At 48.5% G+C, this 26,057-nt stretch overlaps 1 protein-coding gene, 1 non-coding gene and 1 pseudogene across 2 annotated transcripts; 1 reads left to right on the top strand and 2 right to left on the bottom strand.

Annotated features, from left to right (window-relative positions):
- Nucleotides 1–6,172: 6,172 nt before the first annotated feature.
- On the bottom strand, nt 6,173–6,276 carry LOC115895105. The gene has a single exon (XR_004055296.1). It is a non-coding gene; the product is annotated as a U6 spliceosomal RNA (small nuclear RNA).
- Nucleotides 6,277–17,198: 10,922 nt separating this feature from the next.
- On the bottom strand, nt 17,199–19,378 carry ARL4D (ADP ribosylation factor like GTPase 4D). Its single transcript, XM_010376241.2, has 2 exons — nt 19,242–19,378; nt 17,199–18,671 (listed from the first exon to the last, which is right to left on the bottom strand). Exon 2 carries the CDS (start codon nt 18,597–18,599, stop codon nt 17,994–17,996), a length of 606 nt encoding a protein of 201 aa, XP_010374543.1. The 5' UTR covers nt 18,600–18,671; nt 19,242–19,378; the 3' UTR covers nt 17,199–17,993.
- Nucleotides 19,379–22,272: 2,894 nt separating this feature from the next.
- Nucleotides 22,273–22,372, top strand: LOC115894980 (annotated as a pseudogene).
- Nucleotides 22,373–26,057: the final 3,685 nt, after the last annotated feature.

Here is a 26,057-nt window from a genome sequence, read left to right as displayed (position 1 = left end):
CTCCCACACCCCGCTTTTCTGCCTCCCTGCAGACAGCCCGCTCTGCCACACTCCCACCCAGCCCTCTGCTATCAGAGCTCTGAACACCCAAAAAGGAAAAACGATTTGTGCTGAGCGTGAAGACAGAGCCAGGGAGGAAGGGAAGGGCTGCTCGCTGCCAGCTGACGTTCTGCAGACTGAGCTGCCTGTGTCTGTGCCAAGGGTGTGGCCACCGGCAAATTCTGAGGGAGATGGGGGAAGGGGTTAGAGAAAAATGTACTGATTTCCACAGCACATCTTGAGTCCTATCTTAAACTGTACTGAATTGGCTGTCCCATGAGAGGGAATGAGATCAAAGGCCCATAGATGATAGAGAACTACCAGTCATACATTCACTCAACAAATATTTACTGGGCACACTACGTGCCAGGCAAAACATGCAGCACAAGGAATGCAGATGTGAAAGACAGCATACCTGTCCTGGAATATCTCACATTTGAGTGGGGGAGACAAATAAGGAAACAGGCAACTGTAATACAGTGTAATCAGTACTAAGGAAGAGACAAGCACTGGACACAGTGAGAGGCCAGAGGAGGGGGAGCTCACTCATACTCAGGAGCAGAGGGGCAGTCAGAGAGTCTGCCTGGAGGAGGTGACATCCAACACACTGAATCGTGAGGAATAAGGAGGAATTATATTGGTATAAATGGGAGGAAAGGCATTCGTAGGCAGCAGGAGTAGCCTATGCAAAGGCATGGGGACGAAAGCACATAGGCCAGCAAGTACTGGGATTTGGTGCGGCAGAGTGAGGGGTTAAGAGGAGGAGTGGTTAGAGTTTATAGGCTCTTGTTGGAGAAGCTAAGGATTTTGGATGTTATTTTAAAACCAGCTAGAGTATCATCAAAAGGCTTGGAGGGTGTGTGACTGATCAGATTTGCATTTTGAAAAAATGAGTCTGGCAACTAGGTGAAGAATGGATTTCCAGAATATGAGATGGGGGAGAAGGGGAGCAAAAGGAAGCTAGGGAAGTAACCCAGTGAGAAATGGCAAGGATGTGAATTTAGGGCAGCTCGCATGGGAAGGAAAAGGAAAACACAGATCTGCAAAGCATTTAGGAAGTAGAATTCCTGGACATGGTGACCAGCATGGGGGGCACAGGCAAGGAAAAGGAGCTGATGCCCATGTTCTGACTTGCATGTTGAGTGGGTCAGGTGAGAGTGCCATGAGTAGAGATGGGGCATCTGGGCAGAGGAGAAGGTTTGGTGGGAAAACAGATGAGTCCTGTGTGGAATCCCTTGAGTTGGAGGTACATGGGGACATCTAGGGAGAGAGAGTCAGCAGCAGGGTAAAGGAAAGGTGTGGGACAAGAGGAGAGCTGGACCGGAAAGTCAAAGTAGCTTCTGTGGTTAAAAGCATGGGTGTGGAGGAGATCACCCAAGAAAAATGTGCACATCAAGAGTGTGTGTACTCCATCTTCCTGTCCCTAGGCATGATGGGCTGAGATAATACAAGTGAAAGTGCTTAGCCTGATATATGGGTCAGAATGGATGCTCAATAAATTTTAGTTGAGTGAGTAGTAGGTCAAGAATCGTGAATAGGCTGGGTGCGTTGGTTCATGCCTCTAATATCAGACCTTGGGAGACCAAGGCAGTAGGATCACTTGAGCTCAGGAGCTCAAAACTAGCCTGAGCAACATAGCAAGACCTCATCTCTACTAAAAAAATTCTTTTATTTTTATTTATTTATTTATTTATTTTTTGAGATGGAGTCTCGCTCTGTCACCCAGGCTGGAGTCCAGTGGCATGATCTCGGCTCACTGCAAGCTCTGCCTCCCAGGTTCATGCCATTTTCCTGCCTCAGCCTCCCCAGTAGCTGGGACTACAGGCACACGCCACCACACCCGGCTAATTTTTGTATTTTTAGTAGAGACAGGGTTTCACTGTGTTAGCCAGGATGGTCTTGATCTCCTGACCTTGTGATCTGCCTGCCTCGGCCTCCCAGAGTGCTGGGATTACAGGCCACTGCACCCGGTCAAAAAAAATTATTTTAAATAGCTGGGTATGGTGGCATACACCTGTAGTGCCAGCTACTCAGGTGGCTGAGGTGAGAGGATCACTTGAGCCTGGGAGATCGAGGCTACAGTGAGCTATAATCACACCACTGCACTCCAGCGTAGGCAACATAATGAGACCCTATCTCAAAATTAAAATTTTTAAAAATCATGAATAATCATTTAGTCTAATGTTTTGCTTCCAAATATAATTGGGAAGTCCTTCTAAAGTGTGTCTTGAATCCTCCTTTCATGATTCCTGCCTTTCCAGTCCTCAAGTCCTGATTGCCTTGCTTGCTATGTGCACCAGTGGCTTACTCTCTGTCCCTGCCTCCTACACTTTCCACTGTCAGATATTTTCAAGCTGTTTTATTTTCAGACAGTCTTCGTCATTGCCATCAGCTGCCTATTTGAGGTATTTTCATCAAATATTGTATTTGTGTAGCTAAACCATAACTTTCTGTACAGGAAAGCAATGGCACAAATAATCCAAAAATGACAAATTTAAGTGACTTCTAATTAGCTTGGGAAGTTGTTTTGGTCCTTGCATCTGAACATAGGTGTGTTAGATATTCCAAAAACCAAATTCAGGGAAAATGGCCGTAGTAGGGGGGAAATGATGCGAGAAGAATTTGCCTAGAAACTTCCTAATTATTTCATTCCACTCTCTTCAACAAGGCACCAAGCCTTCCATGCATCCATCATTTTCTCTGCCCATCCATTCCATCTATCCATTCTGCAATCCATCCATTCATCTATCCATCCATCTCTTCATCCACCCATCCTCCAAATCCATCCATCCATCTATCTAAAAATATCTTTGAGTGCCTACTGTATGCCAGACACTGCACTAGGTGCTGAGGGATACGAAAACAAATGGGACTTGGAACCAAGAAACTTCCAGTCTGAATGGGAAGATCCAAGATTAAAAATAACTCTACTTGATAAGTCCTCTAAAAGAAGAATTAGAAGAGAGAACACAATTCTTTCTAGAGGAACCAAAGAAGGCTTCATAAAAGGGGGTCTTGAAGGAGAAGAGAGATTTGGCAATGGACACTTTTACATCTTACAGAGATACAGGGCAGAGGAGCAATATTTACCACCCCAATGCAGGTCACTCCTGGGCATGATAATCTATCTATGGGACTTCAAACTACCACTTCTCTTATGGGCTCAGTGTCTTCATCAATAGATCAAAGGGATTGTATCAGTAGTTTTCAAACCATGCTCTGTTGAACCTAGGGCAACCAACTGTCCTGGTTTGCCCAGGTTCCAGATTTTTCTCAGGATGCAGGACTTTCAGCGCTAAAACTAGACAAATTGAGCCAGTTGGGACTGGTACACTGCACTGGCCACTCAGAAAAAATATAAATAAATAAAGCCAGACAAACTGGGATGAGTTGGTCAATCTAACTGAACCTTACAGCTATCATAGGGAGGCCACCAAGGCAGGGGGTAGGAGGGGCAGGACTTAGGGAGGAGGCCAGTCCAGTGGGGCTCAGAGCTCCCAGTTCCACTTTTACTGGATCAGTTGTGTCTTGTTTTACACCTTGAGCTTCTAGGTTAGATGTTTGTTTGTTTGTTTGTTTGTTTGTTTGTTTGTTTTGAGATGGAATCTCACTCTGTTGCCCAGGCTGGAGTTCAATGGCACAATCTCGGCTCACTGCAACCTCCACCTCCCAAATTCAAGTGATACTCCTGCCTCAGTTTCCCAAGTAGCTGAGATCACACCTGACTAACTTTTTTGTATTTTTAGTAGAGACGGGGTTTCACCATGTTGGCCACGCTGGTCTCCCACTCTTGGCCTCAAGTGATCTGCTCAGCTTGGCCTCCCAAAGTGCTGGCATTATAGGCGTGAGCCATTGCACCTGGCCCCTGTTACTTTTTTTTTTTTTTTTTTTTGAGATGGAGTTTTGCTCTTGTTGCCCAGGCTGGAGTGCAATGGTGTGATCTCAGCTCACTGCAACCTCCATCTCCCAGGTTCAAGCAATTCTCCTGCCTCAGCCTCCTGAGTAACTGGGATTACAGGCATGCACCACCACACCCAACTAATTTTGTATTTTTAGTAGAGATGGAGTTTCTCCATGTTGGTCATGCTGGTCTCGAACTCCTGAGCTCAGGTGATCCGCCCGCCTCGGCCTCTCAAAGTGCTGGGATTACAGGCGTAAGCCACTGCCCCTGGCCCTGTTACTTTTTTAAATAATTTGAAAGCCATTGGACTAAACGTTCCCTAGTGTCCCAATAGTGGTTTTGTCTGTTTGTTTGTCTGATTGTTTGAGAGAGAGTCTCGCTCTGTTGCTCAGGCTGGAGTTCAGTGGCGTGATCTTGGCTCACTGCAACCTCTCTCTCCCGGGTTCAAGTGATTCTTCTGATTAAAATGGTATGTCAGGCAAGGCGCAATGGCTCACGCCTATAATCCCAGCACTTTGGGAGGCCAAGGTGGGTGGATCACCTGAGTCAGGAGTTTGAGACCAGCTTGGCCAACATGGCAGAGCCCTGTCTCTCCTAAAAATACAAAAAGTAGCCAGGAGTGGAGATGCGCTCCTGTACTCCCAGCTACTCGGGAGACTGAGGCAGAGGAATCGCTTGAACCCAGGAGGCAGAGGTTGCAGTGAACTGAGATGGTGCCACTGCACTCCAGCCTGGGTGACAGAGTAAGAATCTGTCTCAAAAAAAAAAAAAAAAAAAAAAAAAGTATGTCAGGGGCTGGGCATGATGACTCATGACCCTAATTCCAGCGTTTTGGGAGGCCAAGACAGGAGGATCACTGGAGGCCAGAAGTTCAAGACCAGCCTGGGTAATATAGCAAGATCCCATCTCTACAAAAAATTTATTTAAAAATTAGCCAGGCGTTGTGGTACATGCTTATAGTCCTAGCTACTCAGGAGGCTGAGGTGGGAGGATAGCTTGAGCCCAAGAGGTTAAGGCTGCAGTGAGCTATGATCACACCCCAGCACACAGCCTGGGTGACAGAGCAAGACTCTGTCTCTAAAAAAAAATCCTATGTCAGTGGGGAGCTGATTGCCTTATTTCTCTCTGTCTTTTCCATCATTCTGATTTCCATTTTTTTCCTTTATCTGGTAAGAGGGAGAAAGGACTATAAGATAGAAATAAACATTTTAGCCCGAAAGTCTTCCTATCTATAGAATTTTCAGGAGCTCTAAAATAAATAAGAAAGTACTAAACATGAAACGTGGTCAAGTTTTAAAATCCATAGCATCCAGACCAACCTGCAGGAAGGCAGCCTTCATTTTATACCTTTCTCACTCTCCACTTGTTCTAAAATTATATCACTGACTGTAAGTGGGGGGACAATCTTTTTTTTTTTTTTAGATGGAGACTCGCTCTGTCGCCCAGGCTGGAGTGCAGTGGGGCGATCTCAGCTCACTGCAAGCTCCGCCTCCCGGATTCACGCCATTCTCCTGCCTCAGCCTCCTGAGTAGCTGGGACTACAGGCGCCCGCCACCACACCCAGCTAATTTTTGTGTCTTTTGAGTAGAGAAGGGGTTTCACCGTGTTAGCCAGGATGGTCTCGATCTCCTGACCACATGATCCACCCGCCTCGGCCTCCCAAAGTGCTGTGATTACAGGCATGAGCCACCGTGCCTGGCCAAGTTGGGGGATAATTAACTAGCCTCAAGAACCTCCTCTTGTTTCGGGATGGGGCAGAGTGCTGAGAGTGGACCAGGGGAAGGAGTTGGAAACAACATCCTAGCTCCCCCTCCCACCCTAGATCCCTTTGGCGGCTCTAATTGAGGCCTGTCACAGGGAGAGAAGGCAGCTGCAAATTGCATTCATCAACAAATTACAGCCAATTACAGCCCCAGTCCCAGCCTACTGGGGGTGACATGAGGCCAGTCAAAATCCCTTCTGATTCAGTGATGCCAAAGGTTTTGGGCTGCCAGGGTCACTTTCTGCAATCCAGACCCCGAACTTTATCCTGGGCCTGCACCCTGCCTTCCGACAATCCCTCGGGGAAGATGGGGGCTCCCTCCAACCCTCAAGAAGTCTCCAGGGTGCTTCTCTCAGTCATCACTGAAGTTCACCTGGTGATCTAGGCTGAATTTCTGCTGCTATGCTGCTGCTTTGTTAAGTTATAGACATGTTGGTTTTATTCAAAAGAATACAATGCTTGACAAACTGAAAAATATGGAATGCTTCATCAATTTGGGTATCATTCTTATGCAGGGGCCATGCTAATCCTCTCTGTATCATTCCAATTTTAGTATATGTGTTGCTGAAGCCAGTATGTGCTACTGCAGTGCTTTAAGCTGAGTTTTCTCCAGATTTGGTCCTTGGGGGAACTGATTTGCTGGCACTTCAAGGGCCTGCTGAGAACTCTTTGCTTGTTGGCTTTGGGCCAGCTTAACTCTGACATCCTTCTGCCCATCCTGACAACATTGGGCCAAAGCTAGGGTGAGGTTAACATGAAACCTGTGGAGGTGTAATGGAAGTGTCACCTCCCAGAAGGGGAGGTATGTGGCCACCCATTCTTGTCCACAGCTGCTTCTTCACTCCCCTCCCTGGAGCCAGCAGCTCTGGTTTCAACAGTGCGAGGGTGTGGGTGTGTGTATGTGTGTTCGCATGCATGTGCCTGTGCATTTATGAGACACACCACAGGACATCCACATGCTAGGGACAGAAAGATGGGGAGGGCATGACGCTGGACCTTCTCTGTTTGATCTCTAGTGTAAAAGAGCAGCCAAATACCCTCAAAGAATGTTCTTTTTCTCCCTCTCTTGCTTTTCTCCTCAGGACTCCAGCACTTCTACAAATAGGGCTGTGCCAGAAGAAAAGGAAGTTTCAGCAGTCAGTCCATCCACACTCCCCGCCCCCTGAAACAATAATCTCTTCCTCTCTCCCAGCCCCTGTTTGAATTGGGGAGGGGGTAGGGAAAGGAGGCGTCTTTTCTGTTCCGAAGTTTCTAAGGAAGCCAGTACAGACGCACCCTTCCCCTTCCAGGGAATGTATCCTGTGATGTTTAAGTAGGAGTCAAGCCTTGAGAATGAATTTCTCTTGAACTGTCCTTTCTCCACCAGAGGAGGTGGGATGAGTACACCCAGTAAAGGAGAAAGAGCAAGAGAAGGGGTTAGGGTCAGATGTCCCCAAGGATATTAAAGCTTTCTGCCTAGGATAACAGTGGAACTCAGATGACCCATAGGCAAGGAAAGAGGTCAAGGGATGACTCAGTAGCCCCAGCCACCTGGAGGCTCTTGAAAAAACTCAGTTTCAACCTGATAAACCTTCTCAAGACAGACAAGGCAGGATCAGAGGTAGGAATCCTGGGAAACATAGTGAGACCCCGTCTCTACAAAAAATTATTTGGGCATGGTGGTGTGCACCTGTGGTCCCAGCTGCTAGAGAGTCTGAGGTGGGAGGATCACTTGAGCCCAAGAGTTCGAGGCTGCAGTGAGCCGTGACCAGGCCACTGCACTCCAGCCTGGGCAACAGAGAGAGACACTGTCTCAAAAAAAAAAGAAGAAGAAGAAAAAGAAACAGAGAGAAATAAGGCGGGACAAGGGCAGATAAGGATTGAGGCCAGGCCGAGAGTGAGAGCAGAAAGAGGACTGGGTTGCCAAGTGTGGATAACAATCAGGGCTGTGCTTGCCCAGGTCAGCTTGCTCTTCTCTTCTCAGACTACTCCCTGAGTGGATGTCTTGGTGCTCCACCCAGATTCCCGGTGCTGACTGTGAGTTTTGGCTGCCAATGGCTCTCCATCTCTGGACTTGCCCTTGGCCTAGAGGGCAGCCAATTAGTTGACTGACAGGGGCATAAAAGACCAGCCTCCCTGACTCAGGTGGGATCCTTTCTGTCATGCAATTGTCCACCCAGAGCTTCCCACAGGATCAAGCCAAAACCAGCCTCAGCTGTGAAGCACATCCTTGCTTCCCCACTCCCTGCCCCACCCTGCTTTCCTTCTTCCCTTCTCCTAAGAGCTTGCCCACAATAAACCATGTGCACCCCCAAATCCCCATCTCAGTCTCCACATCAAGGGAACCAGATCTAAGACACTTCTTTGGGTACAAATTGCACCTTAGCTCCAGTGCCTAGGATGCTGTGTCAGCCCCTAATCAGCCTTTAGTGTATAATAATGATTTTTTTAAAATGTTTCGGCTGGGTATGGTGGCTCACACCTGTAATCCCAGCACTTTGGGAGGCCGAGGTGGGTGGATCATCTGAGGTCAGTAGCTTGGGACCAGCCTGTCCAACATGGTGAAACCCCGACTCTACTAAAAATACAAAAATTAGCCAGGCCTGGTGGCGTGAGCCTGCAATCCCAGCTGCTCAGGAGGCTGAGGCAGGAGAATCACTTGAATTCGGGAGGCAGAGGTTGTAGTGAGCCCGGATTGTACCACTACACTCCAGCCTGGGTGACAGAGCAAGACTGTCTCAAAAAAAAAAAAAAAAAATTCCAGTCTCTCACTATGAAACTGTAGTAAATAATGCTAAATACTATTCATATTATATGTGATTAATTGAAAGAAGGAGTGATTGGTTGAATTAATGCTCTGGATGGGAGATAAATAGGTGGGGGAATTTATTGTAGGACCGCCCCCCCCATATACACACACACATTAACCAGATGTCCATGGCTCATCCCAGTACATCCTGTCTACGTATAGGCCACCTGCTTATGTCTATGCAAAGTCAGGGACAGATAATCCAGTTTGTGGATTATCCAGACCCCCAGCTGGCATGTTCCTCCTCAATATTGCCTCCCTGAACCCTCCCTCTGTTCCAGCACCTTCCCGGTGGTAGAGGGTGGGCAGAGACAGGCAGCAGGGTAGGGGAGGATGATGAAACTTCAGTCTGTCAACACTGTTGCTGCTGCCTCAGCAGTCTGATGAAATATTAGAAACTATTGGGTAAAATCATGTTAGGAATTTTCTGTGGATTCCAGGTATCTGGGCTCATCATCAAGTAGACAATTAAGAGCTGTTTTTGTGGTAAAACACCTTGAACAAGGCCAGGAAAATCACCTGCTAAGCAACCAGGTTTGGATCACTGAGAATCATAGTATGATAAGATACTGTCTTAAAATGATTTAAGATATGCAAAGTCCTCTCCTATTCTGAAAGCTTTCCAGGAAAAGAAGTATGTGGATCTTTCAGGTTTTTCAGTCCTTCCTATTAAGAAGGACTTCCTGTAATTTACCTTCCTTCCATACTGTTGCAGTTCTGGTCTGTTTCTCTCTCTCTCTCTCTCTCTCTCTTTTTTTTTTTTAGACAGGGTCTCTCTCTGTCACTGAAGCTGGAGTGCAGTTGCAGTGGTTTGAACACGATGACTGCAGCCTCAACCTCCTGGGCTCAAGCAATCCTCTCTCCTTAGCCTCCTGAGTAGCTGAGACCACAGGTGCCACCATGCACGGCTAATTTTTCTTTTTGTAAAGACAGGGTCTTCTTTAGTTGCCCAGGCTGGTCTTGAACTCTGAGTTCAAGCAATCCTCCCGTCTCAGCCTCCCAAAGTGCTGGGATTACAGACGTGAACCACTGTACCCGGCCCTGTTTCTCTTCTGATTTCAGACAAAAAGGAGAACAAGTGTTTCATTCTTTTACCCATAATGCTCCTTCCCCCCAAGTATGTGGATGCACTATCCGCAGAAACAGAATGTGAAGCCGGGCACAGTGGCTCACACCTGTAGTCCCAGCACTTTGGGAGGCCAAGGTGGGTGGATCCTGAGGTCAGGAGTTCAAGACCAGCCTGGCCAACACAGTGAAACCCCATCTCTACTAAAAATACAAAAATTAGCTGGGCATGGTGGCAGGCACCTATAATCCCAGCTGCTTGGGAGGCTGAGGAAGGAGAATTGCTTGAGCCTGGGAGGCAGAGGTTGCCATGAGCCGAGATCACGCCACTGCACTCCAGCCTGGGCAACAGAGCAATACTCCATCTCAAAAAAAAAAAAAGAAAGAAAGAAACACAATGTGAGCCGCATATGTAATTTTAATATTTCTGATAGCCACATTTTTAATGTTAAAAAGAAACAACTGAACCTAATTTTAATTATTTTATTTAACTCATATAAAAAGTATCACTTCAACATATGTATAATCAATATAAAAAGTATTAATAGAAATTTTACATTCTTTTTTCATATGAAGGCTCTGAATCTGTTGTGTATTTTACATGTACAGCATATCTCAGTTCAGACCAGCCACACTCCCCATGTTCAATCACCATGTGTGGCTCATGGCTGCCATATTGGACACCACAGGTCTAGAGTTTGGGAGTCCCTTCCCTGACACCTGCCCTACAACCTATTCTTCTGGAGTAGGAGGTAGAGAATGTGAATCCTACATACAGTGGAAGGAGTTGAAGCACAGGAGTGGTGGACAGAGTTTGGGAGTGTCCCAGGCCAGGTAATTACAGGGAAAGGAGGAACAAAACTGTGTCTATTAAACCTCAGACTCAGGCCTTTCCTCCTGAGCAGTAGGTGGACCAAGAAAGTGCTCCGAAGCCCACAATGCTCCAGGTCTCTCATTAATCAGAATACTTAATTCTGGCTCCAAGTTGACTTCTTTTCCTTACCTCCTCCAGGAAGCCTTCCCAGATAAATTCTCCAACCTTAACTGATAGAGACCCTGCCTCTAAAAAAATAAAATAATTAGCTGGGCGTGGTGGCACATGCCAGTAGTTCCAGCTACTTGGGAGGCTGAGATGGGAGAATCGCTTGAAACTGGGAGGTCTAGGCTTCGGTGAGCCAGGATTGTATCCCTGTGCTCCAGCCTGGGTGACAGCAAAACTCTGTCTCAAAAACAAACAAACAAATCAAACAAACAAACAAACAAAAAAAACAAAAACAGAGATGAAGAGAGAAAGACTATTAAAGAGCTTCCCATGCCCACATCATTCTGAGAACCATAGAAAGTGAACTAGAAAAGATCTGATATTGCCTACTCAATCCCCTCACTTTACAGATGAGTAAACTGAGGCCAGGAGACTAGAAATGGCTTGGCCAAAGTCACAGAAGTTGATGGTAGAGCCAAGTCTGAACCTGTATGTTGTCTTGTGGGTTACTGTTTGGGGCACTGCATAGTCAGACTGGTGGCTCTGTTCCTTCCTCATCAGGCTGGGAGAGTTCCAGAGAGTGAGTAAGCAGTTCTGTCTTCTCTCTCCTTAAGGATAAGAGAGGCATCTGGAATGCAAAGCAATGGTAATCTTCTAAAAACAAATACAATCAAAAGCACAGAACCTCACTTTCAACAAGCTTTTGAAACCCAGCTGTCCCCCCACCCTCCTCCAAGGGATTTCTCATGAGATTTAACTAATTTAATAGGAGGAGGTGGGGACTGCTAAAGAGATAAGCCCTCCTGCCTTCCCACCTCCCCACTCCACTGAGGAGGGGCATAGACCCAGGATTTTCCCAGGAGCCTTAACGGCCCACGCAGAAGTCAAGCCCCAAACACTCCAGAGTGACCAAGATATCTGCTACTTCAGGCTTCTGCTTCCTTTTACAAGAGTCCTTGAGCTACAGCAGTTGGTGGGAGTCCCTACATGGGGGTGGGGTGTCTGTGTGGGGGACATCCAGGGCTCCACTGCTGCCCAATTCATTCGGGCTGAAGTTTCCTTCTCTGTGTTCCCTTCAGAGCATACACTCTTGGTCTCAGCCTCACTTCCTCCCTAAGCCAAGTCCCAGGAATCTATTTCAGGACTTGTTTCGCCCACTCTGCCTGACGTCTGTGACAAGCTGGGTGCTAGGGAGTCCTCACCATCTGCCCACCACCGCCACCAGCCAGGCAGTCCCAGGTGGTGCTCAATCCTTAGCCCTGGAAAGTGAGCCCAAGCTTACTCGCTATCGCTGCAAATCCTCTGCTGAGTTGCTGGTGATTTTATTCCTTACCTCCCCAAAAGCAAGGGCACATTTACTGGCAGCTCTGGTGAAAAAAAATAAAAAATAAAAAACATAAGGAGGCCGGGTGCAGTGGCTCATGCCTGTAATCCCAGCACTTTGGAAGGCCGAGCGGGGCAGATCACCTGAGGTCGGGAGTTCGAGATCAGCCTGACCAACATGGAGAAACCCTGCCTCTACTAAAAATACAAAATTAGCCAGGCATGGTGGCGCATGCCTGTAATCCCAGCTACTCAAGAGGCTAAGGCAGGAGAATCGCTTGAATCCGAGAGGCAGAGGTTGTGGTGAACCGAGATCGTGCCATTGCACTGCAGCCTGGGCAACAAGAGCGAAACTCTATCTCAAAAAAACAAAACAAAACAAAAAAGCAAGAGCACTGTAATGTCTCCCCTACCATATACACACATCTCAGCTTGAAAAAGCCTTGAAATCTGGGGATAGAGGATTAGGAAGCTGAATTAAATTTCCCTCCCACCCAAACTTCTACACAAACACATAAACTTTGGCAATATCTATGATAACTTTAAATACATATACCCTTTGACACAACAATTGCAACTCTAGGAATATATCTTATGGGAAAGCTTCCCCAAGTGTACCAAAAAATATATATGCAAGGAGGACCATGGCTGTAAGCAGACTGTGTATTCAACAAACAATTTAATTAATTAATGATGGTACATTCATACAATGGAATTTCATGTGGTCATCAAAAAGAATGAGAAAAATCCAGATGGAAGCCTTCCCTTCTGAAGCCCCTCCTCGTGAGGGCAAAGATGGCAGTGGTATAATGGAATAATGGCATATATGGAATAATATCCAAGATATAAATGAGAAAAGCAAAACTGTTTGCTTTATGTAATTCCATGTATGTTCTATAGACATATCTCTTTTGTACATGCAGAGAAAAAAATTCCCAGAAGAATATATAAAAACCTGTTCACAATCGTTAGCTCTAAAGTTGAGATTATAAAGTTTCTTCATTTTCTTTTTTCTTTTCTTTCTTTCTTTCTTTTTTTTTTTTTTTTTTTTTTGAGATAGGGTCTTACTTTGTCCCCAGGCTAGTGTGCAGTGGCACAATCTCAGCTCACTGCATCCTTGACCTCCCAGGTTCAAGATATCCTCCTGCCTCAGCCTCCTAAGTAGCTGAAACTACAAGCATGTGCCACCATGTCTGGCTAATTTTTGTATTTTTTGTAGAGATGGGGTTTTGCTATGTTGTACAGGCCTGTCTTGAACTCCTAAGCTCAAGGGATCTACCTGCCTCAGCCTCCCAAAGTGCTAGGATTACAGGCATGAACCACTGTGCCCAGCCAGTTTCTTCATTTTCTTTTCTTTTCTTTTTTTGAATGTTTCATTAAATAAGTTGTGAGATTAGGTTTCTTCATTTTCTAAATTTAGATTTCTTCCACATAGAGATCTGTAAGAACTATTACTTTTCCAATGAAGGGGAGAAGATTTTTCTTTTTAAAAAGAAGGAACTGGCTGGGTGCAGTGGCTCATGCCTGTAATCCCAGCACTTTGGGAGGCCGAGGCAGGTGGATCACCTGAGGTCAGGAGTTTGAGACCACCCTGGTCCCATGGTGAAACCCCGTCTCTACTAAAAGTACAAAAAATTAGCCAGACATGGTGGCACGTGCCTGTAATCCCAGCTACTCCAGAGTATGAGGCAGGAGTATCGCTTGAATCTGGGACAGAGGTTGCAGTGAGCTGAGATCACACCACTGCACTCCAGCCTAGGTGACAGAGCGAGACTCCGTCTCAAAACGAAAACAAAAACAAACAAAAAACTCTCAGGGTGAAGTAAAAATTAAAAAAAAAAAAAAAAAAAGGAACATGGCTGGGTGTGGTGGCTTGTATTGGTAGTCCCCGTGCTTTGGAGGGCCAAGACAGGAGGATCGCTTGAGGTCAGGGGTTTGAGATCACCCTGGGCAAGAGGGCAAGACCACGTTTCTACAAAAATAAAAAATAAAAAGAATAGGAATATCTTACATGTTCAAATACAATTTTTAAAGGAACAGCGAATACCCTCTTCTGGCTCATCCAGAGGAGGAGGTCCCATGCATCCACCCACAAACTCCACAACAGATGGCCTTGGAAATGAAGTACAGCCACACTGCTCACCCTTTCCAGCCGAATGCTGGCCTGGGTCTCCCTTGTCACCCTCACTCCCTCCCTTTCCTCTACCCACTGGCCCCATTCAGAACAGGCTTGTGTTGGAGACATGCTGTCCTGTGTGCTCCTAGCACTTGGGCAGAACTCAGCACTTCCCAGGCCCTGGTGGAGGTATCCATCTCAAGAAAGACACGTGGCCAGGATGAAGGGAGGATGGGAACTTCTGGCCAGATTTGAGACCAGACCTCTGCTGGGCTTAGGAGATAAAGCTCTCACTCCCCAGGAAGGGGAGTGGGAGAGCGGAAAGCTGGTCCTTAATCTAATCAAGGAGAGGGAAGAGGGAGGGGAGAATCTGAGCTCTGAGATACTGTGCTGGCTCCTTGTCTCCTACCTCCTATCCTCTGCCCTGGGAGTACAAAGAGCTAGCCTGGGAGGAAGGAGCTGGGTGCACTGCTAAGTGGCTGTGTATCCGAGGGCAAGTCACTGCCCACTCTGGGCCTTAGGGACTTCTTTCCTTCCTCTGTCTTCCTTGAGCCCTTGCAGCATGGAGAGGACTGGAAAGGGCATGGGAAGTAGGAGACCACTGCCATCTTTGCCCTCATGATGAGCAGGTCCAGGAAGGGAAGGCTTCCATCTGGATTTTACATTTCAACCTATGCAAGAAGGGGTGGCTGGATGGGGAAGGGCAGTTCAGAAGAAAGCCTCAACTCTGGGTTTGGGCATGGTGACTCACGCCTGTAATGCCAGCACTTTGGGAGGCTGAGGCAGGCAGATCACTTGAAGTCAGGAGTTCAGGACCAGGCTGACCCAACGTGGCGAAACCCCATCTCTACTAAAAATACAGAAATTACCCAGGCATGGTGGTGCATGCCTATAATCCCAGCTACTTGGGTGGCTGAGGCGTGAGAATTACTTGAACCCGGAAGGTGGAGGTTGCAGTGAGCCAAGATCACACCACTGCACTCCAGCCTGGACAACAGAGAAAAAAACAAAAACAAAAACAAAACAAAACAAAGAAAAGCCTCAACTCTGGAACTCTGGGTCTACAGCAGGTTTCCTTCAACTTCACAGGCATCTAGCCTCAGCCACACCACTCCTGGCCCCCAGGAAAGATCTCCTCAGAACCCATGCCAGGGTCTCGAAGAAATCCTACTTAATAGAGAAGCCAGTACAGGGTAAGTACAACCTCACCCTCCATCCTGATCATACCCTCATTCCTTGCCCTTGCCCTGAGTTCAAAATGCAGAATATCTGGGCAGGACTGGAGAGTGAGAGGTTCTGATTCTCTCTCCCTCTCTCACCCTGCAGACAGGAAGTAATCCCCTCCCTTCCAGTTCTCCAGTCCCTTTGATGAGCCAAGGCAGGAGGATTATTCCTAAGCTCCTGACTCTGACCCAGTCACAATTTGTAGCTTTCTACTCAGAATTCCCCTCAGTGTACCCCTCTCCCCACTACTCTGGTAGAGCAGTTGGCTTCTCCATCTCTCTCTGACACCAGCCCCCATCTTCCTCTAGCACCACTAGCTGGACAGTCAGGCCAGAGGGACTGGGGAAGAACCTGGGACATTCAAGGGCCTACTGTGGACCACGATCCTTGACCACCCCCAGGGCTGGGAATGGGGAAGCAGAAGATACCTGTTCTAAGCAGGTAGGGAAGGAGTGTGGTTGGAAGAACCAGAAGTCAGGAGCTGACATCTTGGAGGCCCCTCTGCTAGGGATGAGGGAATACCTCTGCACCTCTTCCCCCAAATCTGGAAACCTAAGTCCACTGAGTGACAAGAAATGAAAATATACCCTTGAAGATTTTAAGACAAAAGAGCATAATCTGGGTGTGGAGGGATGGGGAGGAAAGATCTCCTGGCAGGACAGAGGGTCATTTCTGGCCAGTTCCTTTCCAGCCTGGACTGGGGCCTCAACCTGTCCCTGGGCTATAGGACTGTGTCCCAGAAAGACTGGGAGAGGAGTCACAGGTGTGTCTGGGGGAGGGGCAGGTAGCACATGTTCCCAGCAGAACCAGCCCAGCAGTTCTGTCAAGCAGGCCCCAGCACTGACGCACACTTGAGCACCCTTCCGGATCAATGCACACCCACCCCCATCCTGCCAGCTACAGGGATGGGGAGGGGACAAAATCTGAGCTTCTGGCAGCGCTGGGTAGGAAGAAGCAAGTTCTTTAGGAAACCTTCCTCAGAAGTGGGGGTTGCTAGCACCTTCTCTTTCTCCCCAGGTCCTTTCATCTGATTCCGGAGGAGACAGAGTTGGGGAGAAGCGGGGCGTGGAGAACGCTGAACCTGCTCTGGGGATTCTGTGTTTGCACAAAGAGTGGCAGGGGGTGACTGGAGGTCTGGGAAACTGGAAAGAATTGTGCTTGTTTTTTTTTTCTTTAAAACATGGTCTCCCTATGTTGCCCAGGCTGGTCTTGAACTCCTGGGCCCAAGCCATCCTCCTGCCTCAGCCTCCCAAAGTGTTGGGATTACAGGTATGAGCCACCGTGCCCGGCCTTGTGCTTAGTTTTTACTGCTCCCACCCAGAAGATTAAGAGGATCTAAGTGTTTTGTGTTATCAGACATAGCTGGTCCCGGTGCTGGTGAGTAGCGGCACTCAAGCCCTTGTAATGTTAACATTTTATTCCTACAATCACCACAAATATTGGGGGCTTATGTCTTCCCCCTTCTATCTTGGAGGATGGAGGGTGTATGTCCAGCAGTCCTCTCCTACACCAAGCACAAACAGCTACTACTTCTGCCTCTCTCATGAGAAGAGCTATCATTCCCAAAGCTGGAAAACTCATGGCTTAGTCACCAGGGCCAGGCTGGCTCAATCCAGCCCAGGCCTTCCCAGCACCAGCCGCTACCATCATGCTAGTGAGCCAGTCAGCAGGAATGAGTACACAGAGGTGACTTAAGGCCAGGGAGGAATTACTTTCCATTCTCACCACCTCCTACAAGGAGGAAAAAAATCAAACCAACCTGAGACTGGGGAAGTGGGGAAGATGGGAACAGAATGGCTCTTCGAGGATTTACCTATAGAGACTTAGGTGTCATCAAGGTCAAGAACCTAGGAACAGCTCAGATTAGCAAAATTTGAAGTTAAATCTGCAAGGAGCTGTTGATATAAGGGACAAGTAAGACCCAGAGGATGAGGGGAGGGGTGTTAAATCAGAGAAAAAGGAAGTGACCCCACCCAAAAAACTACAGAGATCAGGCAATAGCTTGAGGGGTTTTCAACTCCCCCCTATAATTTTCACGAGCCATCCCTTAACACACAATCTAATTTTTTTAAGTGCTTGCTTTGCAAATTCAGCTTCAAGATAAATCTCCCTCCCCCGGCACCACAACCCCAAATAGAAATCTTGAATTGTCTCTGGGACAAGATAAGGAGAGGAGAATGCCCCAGACCAAGGTAAGAGCTACAGTTATCAGTCTTTAATAACTTACAGGCAAATACTAAAAAACAGTTAATAACAATAATACATAGGACATACACGGCTTATAAAAAGGGTCATGGATCTACAAATGTGGGGAGGGGTTCTTGGCACTTTCACAAACACAAAAATAAAAATTATGTGACTGGTATCCCTAGAAAAGCAGCTTGGGGAGACTCCCCAGTTGGGGGACAGAGGATGGGGAGATAGTTCTTTCATCCCAAACACATTCTCCAAGCCACTTTCCATCCCCCCTACCCAAAACGCATCCAATTAAAAAGCCAGAGAAGAAAAACAAGAAACAGGGTCGAGGTAGAGTCACAGTTTACATTTACGTCTCCACGGTCCTGCAGCGCCCACTTCTCCAGAGAGGATGAGAGAGAGATGTGCACAGACATGCCATCTCCCATCCCCATCCCAATGTGGCGCCAAAACAGGACCCCCCATTCTCCTCTCTCCTTCACTGAGGTGGACAAGTCCTGCACCCTAGTCTGACTGAGAGGTCACAGGCTAGCCCCACGCTGCTGTCCAAGTGTGCAGACCCCTACCAGGTGGGGGGAAAAGGAGGGGGTGCTCGGGTCACCGTCTCTTCTTGCCACCCCGAGCTGCCTTCTTTCTCTTGAGAATCATCTCATAGAGGCGCTCCAGGCCCTGCTGCAGACCCAGACCGTCCACAGCGCTGCAGCCTTGCACATGAGTGAGAGTGGCGGCTGCGAGCTCTCGGACTGCCAGCCTCTTCTCCACCTCAGCAGCGCTCAGTGCCCCGGGCTGGTCCTGCTTGTTGGCCAGCACCAGCACTGGCACGCCCTGGTTGTCTGAGGCCCGGCTGATTCGGTGCAACTCCACCTTGGCCTCCTCCAGCCGCTCGGCCTCCGCAGCGTCCACCACAAACACCAGCCCGTCTGTCCGGCGGGTGTAAGAGCGCCACAGTGGTCGCAGCTTCTCCTGCCCCCCGACGTCCCACACTTGGAAGGTGATGCCACGCGATCCCCCGAGGGGCACCCGGATCTTCTCGGTGTTGAAGCCTTTGGTGGGGACACTCTGGACAAACTCCTTGAACTTGAGGCGGTAAAGGAGGGAGGTCTTTCCAGCAGAGTCCAGCCCAATGACCACGACATGCAGGGCTTGGAAGTGGGGCAAGAAGGAGGAGGCAGTGGGCGCCATCTCAGTCAAGTGGTTCCCCATAGTGAACTAAGGCGCCTAGTAGAGTCAGGGAGGCCTTGAAATTTAAGGTTCCAAGGAGCACAGCTGGGTTATCTGAACCAATAAAAGGTCATGGGAGAAAAAGGAGACGTTTAATATACACACGATTTGCAACTTCTTGATCCCTTCCTAAATCAGCCGCCCATCCTTCCTTTTAAAAATTCCTTTCCTTTTTTTTTTTTTTTTTAAGGTATAACAGAGGTGTTTCCCCACTCCCTGGAGGGTCGTGAGGGGGGCGATGGGACCTAAAGAGACTTCCAGGTCCTGGGCCACTCAAGTGGGGGGTGAGGGCTCGATTCGTGGACGGTGGGCTTCCAGAGCCTCTTCTCAGAGCTTATGGCGCCATCCCCCAGGCAAGATCCCCGCGGGAAGGGGGAAGTCGACAGTGCCCCAAACTAAGAGTTAGGGTGCAGACGCTGAGACCGGAGATTGAGTGCGGCTCCCACCCGCCCTCAGCAGCCCCAAGCCGTTGACACAGTGCCCTTCCTTACTCTGCGACCCCCGCCCCACCGCCCCACCGCCCCACGACACTCCCCTGGCCGCCAGTCCTCCTCCGATAGCGGACCCCAGCTCCAGCGGCCCCGCACCGGGGCCGCCTCAGCACGGTCTGCAGTGTCCGTTTACCTCTCGTGAGCCGCGCTCTCCTCGTGCCTTTCCTGGTCAAACACCGCAGCCGCTCCGCGAGACCCCTGCAGGCACCCAGCGCGCCTCCACCGCTGCCTCTGCAGAGCCTGCCTAGGGTTCGGCCTTAAAAACCCGCGTGTGACGTCACAAGGCGCGGACCAACCAGCGGCGGCGGGGCGGAGCGTGGAGCTACGAGCTCTGCATCCCCCCACCACACGCGGAGGGACGGTTGCTCAATCCGTGGCTGCTCTATTTGACCTTTTCTACCACATTCTAATATTTGGAATTAAACCTGGATTTAATCCGGAACGGAGGGTGGGAGGGGCGAAAGGAACGTGGCTGGCAACGTTTGACTCGGGAGGAAAGATATGAATACCCCAATATTCGCACTACCATCACATCCCCCTCCATCAGGCAGAGATACCACCCCACATGGACACTCCTTCAGCCAAAGGATCTACTCGGAGAGGCTGACAAGCCTTTCTCCTTTATCTTTCATAATTCAATTGTCAAACCTGTGTGAACCTAGAGCCCCATAAAACAGCTGCTTCATAGTGGTAAGCCCATTATCTACAATAGCCTGTTAGGGACTGTTGTCTGCCTTTTACAGATAAAAGGGTTGAATGACTTTATCTAAGGTTACACTCAACAGTATGTTTAGGCGCAGTGGCTCATACCTGTAAACTCAGCACTTTGGGAGGCTGAGGCAGGCAGATCACTCGAGCTCAGGAGTTCCAGACCAGCCTGGACAACAGGGTGAAACCCCGTCAGTAATAAAAAGACAAAAATTAGCCGGGCGTGGTGGCGGGTGCCTGTAATCCCAGCTACTCAGGAGGCTGAGGCAGGAGAATCGCTTGAACCCACTGGTGGAGGTTGCAGTGAGCTGAGATCGTGCCACTGCATTCTAGCCTGGGCGACAGAGCGAGACTCTGTCTCAAAACAAAACAAACAAACAAACAAAAAAAAACAGTGTGTTTATTGGGCCGGGCACGGTGGCTCATGCCTGTAATACCAGCACTTTGGGAGGCCGAGGTGGGCGGATCACCTGAGGTCAGGAGTTCCAGACCAGCCTGGCCAACATGGTGAAACCCCGTCCCTACTAAAAATACAAAAATTAGCCGGGTGTGGTGGTGGGCGCCTGTAATTCCAGCTACTGGGGAGGCTGAGGCAGGAGAATCGCTTGAACCCAGGAGGTGGAGGTTGCAGTGAGCTGAGATCACGCCATTGCACTCCAGCCTGGGCAACAGAGCAAGACTCCGTCTCAAAAAAAACAAAAAACAAAAACAAAAACAGTGTGTTTATTGACCTCATTCATACTGTGTGCTCTGAATGAGACAGAGAGATGGTAGAGAAATAGAGAATGTCTCGGCTGTAGAACCAGGCCTCAGAGGGCTTAAGACTTAAGACTGGCAGTGACAGAATGAGACAGCACATGTATTGGGTCTTTGTAAATCATGAGATAGCGCTTGTAGGATTTCAGAGAGAGAGAATGTGTCAACTGGAAGCTTCTGGAAGGGTTTATAGACTTTCTTTAGCCCTATCTAGGACTGGTTAGGAGGGGTGCAGGAATGAGTGGGGTCTCCCCAGCCACTGCAGCCTGCTACAGTCTGGGTAGCCCTGAAAGGAAGGAGATGCCACAAAGGGGCAGTGTGACCAAAAGGACAACAGTGATTAGGTGGGGGAGGGGAGAGGGCAAATCAAAGAAGAATGAAATTGTAGATTGTAACTTTATGTATGTATGTATGTATGTATTTATTTTTGAGACGGAGTCTTGCTCTGTTGCCCAGGCTGGAGTGCAATGGTGCGATCTCAGCTCACTGCAACCTCCACCTCCCAGGTTCTAGCAATTCTCCTGCCTCAGCCTCCGGAGTAGCTGGTATTATAGGCATGTGCCACCACGCCCAGCTAATTTTGTACTTTTAGTAGAGACGGGATTTCTCCATGTTGGTCAGGCTGGTCTCAAACTCCTGACCTCCAGTGATCCGCTTGCGTCGGCCTCCCAAAGTGTTGGGATTACAGGCGTGAGCCACTGCACATGGCCAGCTGTAACTGTAATATTCCTATTTTTGCCTGGAGGTTGGATTATTTTATTTATTGTGTAATTCAGTATTAACCTTTTTAAGGGCTATGTGTGAGAGGGATTGGAAAAAGGAGAAGGGAAGTCATTGCCAGACAGCAGGGCCCAGCCTTTTCCTGCCCACCCGCCTCAATCAAGTGCTGATAAATAAGCTTCCCATCTGTTTGTCACCAGCATGCCTTGCCACCTCCTTCTTCCCCCCTCCACTACGAAACCAGCCACCTGGTTTCCCCAGCAATGCAGGGAGCCTCCCCAAATCCCTAAAGACCTCAGGAAATTAGTCTAAGATTAAGACCTTAGGAAATTAGTTTGTTACACCCCAAGTTGGAGGGTGACAGGTTGCAGCAGCAGCTAATGTACAGGAGACAGAGCTGAGCATGGTGAAGTTAGGAGAGGGGAAGACGGAACAGGCCCAGCAGTTGAGAACCACTGCACTGTTGAGTGGCCACTGCATGCTAGGCTGTGGTCTAGGAACTTTGCTTACTTTTTCTTTTTTAATACACAAGTCAAGCCCATGAAGTAAGTATGGTTAGTCTAAAAAGAAGAAACTGAAGCACAGAAAGGTTAGGTAATTTGTTGAAGGTCGTCCAGCTAGAAACTGGCCAAATGTGGCTTTGAACAAATGTTGCAATGGCTATGAGACTGAAAACACACAGAAACTGAAAACACACAAGTTGTCTTGTTTCTTCCACAATCTTTGAAGCTTCTTTAACATGGCTCCTATAATATATCTTGGGACTCACACCCAAGATAGAAATTGTCACTTATCTGATAAAGGAAATGAAACTGACAATCCTACCCCACCCTTCCATCTTTCATGTTTGCCAGAGAAGGTGTTAATGAACAAATGGGAAGGAGAAGGTGGGGCTGGGGAGGGGTAAAGAAAGGGGCCCAGCTCGTCCAGGCATCACTAAGCTATGGGCCTACACTAATCCCTGCAGAGAACATCTGAACATTTGTACATTAAGCAATCATTATTTTTTGAACGATACAGAGATTAGCATGGCCCCTGTGCAAGGATGACATGCAAATTCATGAAGCATTCCATATTTTATTTTTTTCAGAATTAAAATACAAATGCTTTTTTTTTTTTTTTTTTTTTTTTACAGACAAGGTCTCACTCTGTCAGCCAGGCTGGAGTGCAGTGGCGAGACCATAGCTTGCTGCAGCCTTGAACTCTTTGGCTCAAGAGATCCTCCGCCTCAGACTCCTGAGCAGCTGGGATTACAGACGCGTGCCACCACATTTGGCTAGAGAACTACTTTAGATTAGTGGAAGAGTGTGCAGGAGAACCTTTCAAAGAGGTGACGCTGAGTCGAGGTTTAAGTGACACTGAGTCAGATAAGCATCATTCTTCCTCAGCGTTGTCTCCTCCACCAGACTAAGTGATCAAGGGCAGCAGCTGGTTCTTATCTGTAGCTCTACCATGCCCAGCACCATGCCTGGCACACATAGGCAGTCAGAAAATCTTGTGTGAATTAATGAATGCATGATGGAAAAAATGTACTCAGAGGGCTCCCTGAGTATGAGAACCAAACCTCCACCCTTAGCGTGGGAGTTTCCTAGCCTGGGGTCCTTGGGCCCTTGGGGGTTCTGTTGATACTGGGTTGGCCAGGAATTCCTACAAACCCTTCATTTCTAGGCAGTGTCTGAGTAGTATAGAACTCTCAGGCCTTTGCTGGAGAGAAGGAACTTAAAGGAGAAAAACAGGGACCAAAGATGGGGATGACATTGGAGAGAGAGGTTGCCCTCAGGGCATGCTGGAATACTGGACTGAGAGTCAGTGCGTGAGTCCCATCCTTCCATCCCTCATAGGAGAGTAGCTTGAAAAAGTAAAAAGTCACTTCTGGCAAAGAGCAGTGGCTCACGCCTATAATCCCAACACTTTGGGTGGCTGAGGCGGACGGATCACCTGAAGTCAGGAGTTCAAGACCAGCCTGGCCAACATGGTGAAACCCTGTCTCTACTAAAAATACAAAAAAATTAGCAGGGTGTGGTGGCGTACGCCTGTAGTCCCAACTACTCGGGAGGCTGAAGCAGGAGAATAGCTGGAACCGGGAAGGCGAAGGTTGCAGTGAGCCGAGATTGTGCCACTGCACTCCAGCCTGGGCAACAGAGCGAGACTCCGTCTCAAAAAAAAAAAAAAAAAAAAAAGAAAGAAAGAAAAAGAAAAAGAAAAAAAAGTCACTTCCCCGCCTGGGAGCCTCGGTTTCCTTATTCTGTAATGAAGGGCTTTAGACGTCTCCAGGTCCTTTACCCGTAACAGTCCATGCTCTGAAGTAAGGGAGGGTAGGAGGATGGGTGGAGCTTGACTAGGAAGTGGCTGAGAACATCCTTGTCTCTGCAGCATATTAGCCAAGTACCTGTCTTCGTAAACAAACGAGGGAAAGACGAGTCTGCAGGAGTAGGGGGTCGGGTGGGGGAATGGACGCCACGGAGCAGTTATCAGCTCGGGAATCACGAAGGCCCATGTTTCAAATCCCAGTTCTGTTTCCTCATGAACAAAATGGAGAAAACCCAGCCCATCGCTAAGTATGAGTGTGGGGCAAAAATGTGTGAAAGGGCCCCAAAGATACCCTTCTCCCCAACCAGGAGCTCTCTCCCTGGCAACCACCCCAAAATCAAGTCCCAGGGTGGAGTCAGGGGCTAGAAATAAGTAGATGCTGCCCCCTGGTGGATGTATTTGTCACTGCCTGATTGGTGAAGAAAAGCGGAGTCGTCCGAGATGAAGTTATTCAGGGTCCTTTGTTGGCTCCCGAAGTCTCCTTTCAGACAGGGCCTTTCCTACAGTTTCAGATTGGAGGTAGAAAATACACCCTCTTCAAGTTTTTAGTGTGTGAGTGATACCAAATTAAAATGAACACTATTTGAGCAGAAACTCTAATTTTGATGACATTTTCCATGTATTTACAGAGGGTCTAATAGGTCCAGGGAACACTGACTGAGGCAGGCAGGAGAGGGTTACAGGGTGGGGAATATTTTCTTTTTTTTTTTTTTTTCTGAGACAGGGTCTTACTCTATGGCCCAGGCTGGAGTGCAATGGTGTGATCTCAGCTCACTGCAACCTCCGCATCCTGGGCTTCAGTGATCCTCCCACCTCAGCCTCCTGAGTAGCTGGGACTTACAGGCTCCCACCACCACACCCAGCTAATTTTTTTTCTTTTTTTCTTTTTGAGATGGAATCTTGCTCTGTCGCCCAGGCTGGAGTGCAGTGGCATGATCTTGGCTCACTGCAACCTCCACCTCCTGGGTTCAAGCAATTCTCCTGCCTCAGCCTCCCAAGTAGCTGAGATTACAGGCACCCGAAACCATGCCTAGCTAATTTTTGTGTTTTTAGTAGAGACGGGATTTCACCATGTTGGTCAGGCATGATCTTGGCTCACTGCAACGTCTGCCTGCTGGGTTCAAGTGATTCTGCTGCCTCAGCCTCCCGAGTAGCTGGGATTACAGGCGTGTGCCACCATGCCCGGCTAATTTTGGTATTTTTAGTAGAGACAGGGTTTCACCATGTGTCTCAGGCTGGTGTCAAACTTGGCTCAAGCAATTTACCTGCCTCAGCCTCTCAAAGTGCTGGGATCACAGGCGAGAGCCACCATGCTCAGCCGTGGGAAGGTTTTCAAGAGCTCAGTTGCAGCCATGGTGTAATGTCTGCAGGCTATCCATATGGGGACAAATGTCCAGAGTCCATATACTCAGGAGTCTGGAGCTCAGGGGAGGCCTTAGTTGGAAGAGTGACCTTGGGTGGTCAGTGAGAAACAGACACAAGAGTCCTGAGATGGGTGGAACTCCCCAGGGAGCAATGGGGTGAGAGGAGGAAAGTGGTTCCATAACACTGTCATGAGCATCTCCACATTCAAGGCAGGGAAATGAAGTGAAGGATGGAGAAGCAGTGTCTGGAGAGGTAGAAGGAAAACCACAAAAGGCTGCAAGTGCCTGAAGCCAAGGAAAGTAAGGACTTGAGGAAGAAAAAGGGAGTGGCCCTCAGCATCCAAGGACTGAGAGACCAGAGGGAATTCGGACAGCCTGGGGATGGGGGTTTCCAAGAGGAATGTCTAGGGATGGCTAGAGAAGGGGGCTGGAGATTTCGAGGAGAGTTATTTCAACAGAGGTGACAGTGCCAAGAAGGATTCTCTCCAGAAAACATAGAGTTGAACAAGGACTGAGCGGGCACTGGAGAACTTGCAGGAGACCAAGTAAGCCATCAGGAAAGCAACAGGAGATGGAGGTCACGTCCTTCTGTGACCTTGCAGACAGGCAGTCATAGACCACTCAGGATTAGCCCTTATTGGACACAAAAGGAAACTCCCAGGCTCTTAGATATGAGTAAAAGGAGAATATCCCAGTCTCAGCAGGAATGTCAATCTCAGAGCCAGATTTCATGGCCGGGGTGCCAGGACTTCCTGAGGAGCAGAATGAGGGCACTGATGGTCAAAAGAGGTGTTATGGGCTCTTGGGACTTGGTGTGTGAAAGGCAATAAGCCCATAGTTGGTGGGGTGACGGGGCTCCTCTGCCTGTCTGTGGGCTCTGGAGACCACTGAAAACCAGCTGCATCCCCCCGACCACATCCTTTCAGCATGTGCCACCCTTGGGGAAAGCCACCTGTGAACTATGTCAGGATGGTTTCCCCCAAAATTTGGAGCCCACTCTGAGGTCTAGCACAGGTCAGAGCTCTAGGGTAACCAACTCTCCCTGATCGCCTGGAACCTTGCCAGTTTTCGTTCTCAAAGTCCCATATTCC

Source organism: Rhinopithecus roxellana, chromosome 19 (genome assembly GCF_007565055.1).
Source record: "Rhinopithecus roxellana isolate Shanxi Qingling chromosome 19, ASM756505v1, whole genome shotgun sequence".
Lineage (NCBI taxonomy): Eukaryota > Metazoa > Chordata > Mammalia > Primates > Cercopithecidae > Rhinopithecus > Rhinopithecus roxellana.
This window is presented reverse-complemented; position numbering and strand designations above follow the sequence as displayed.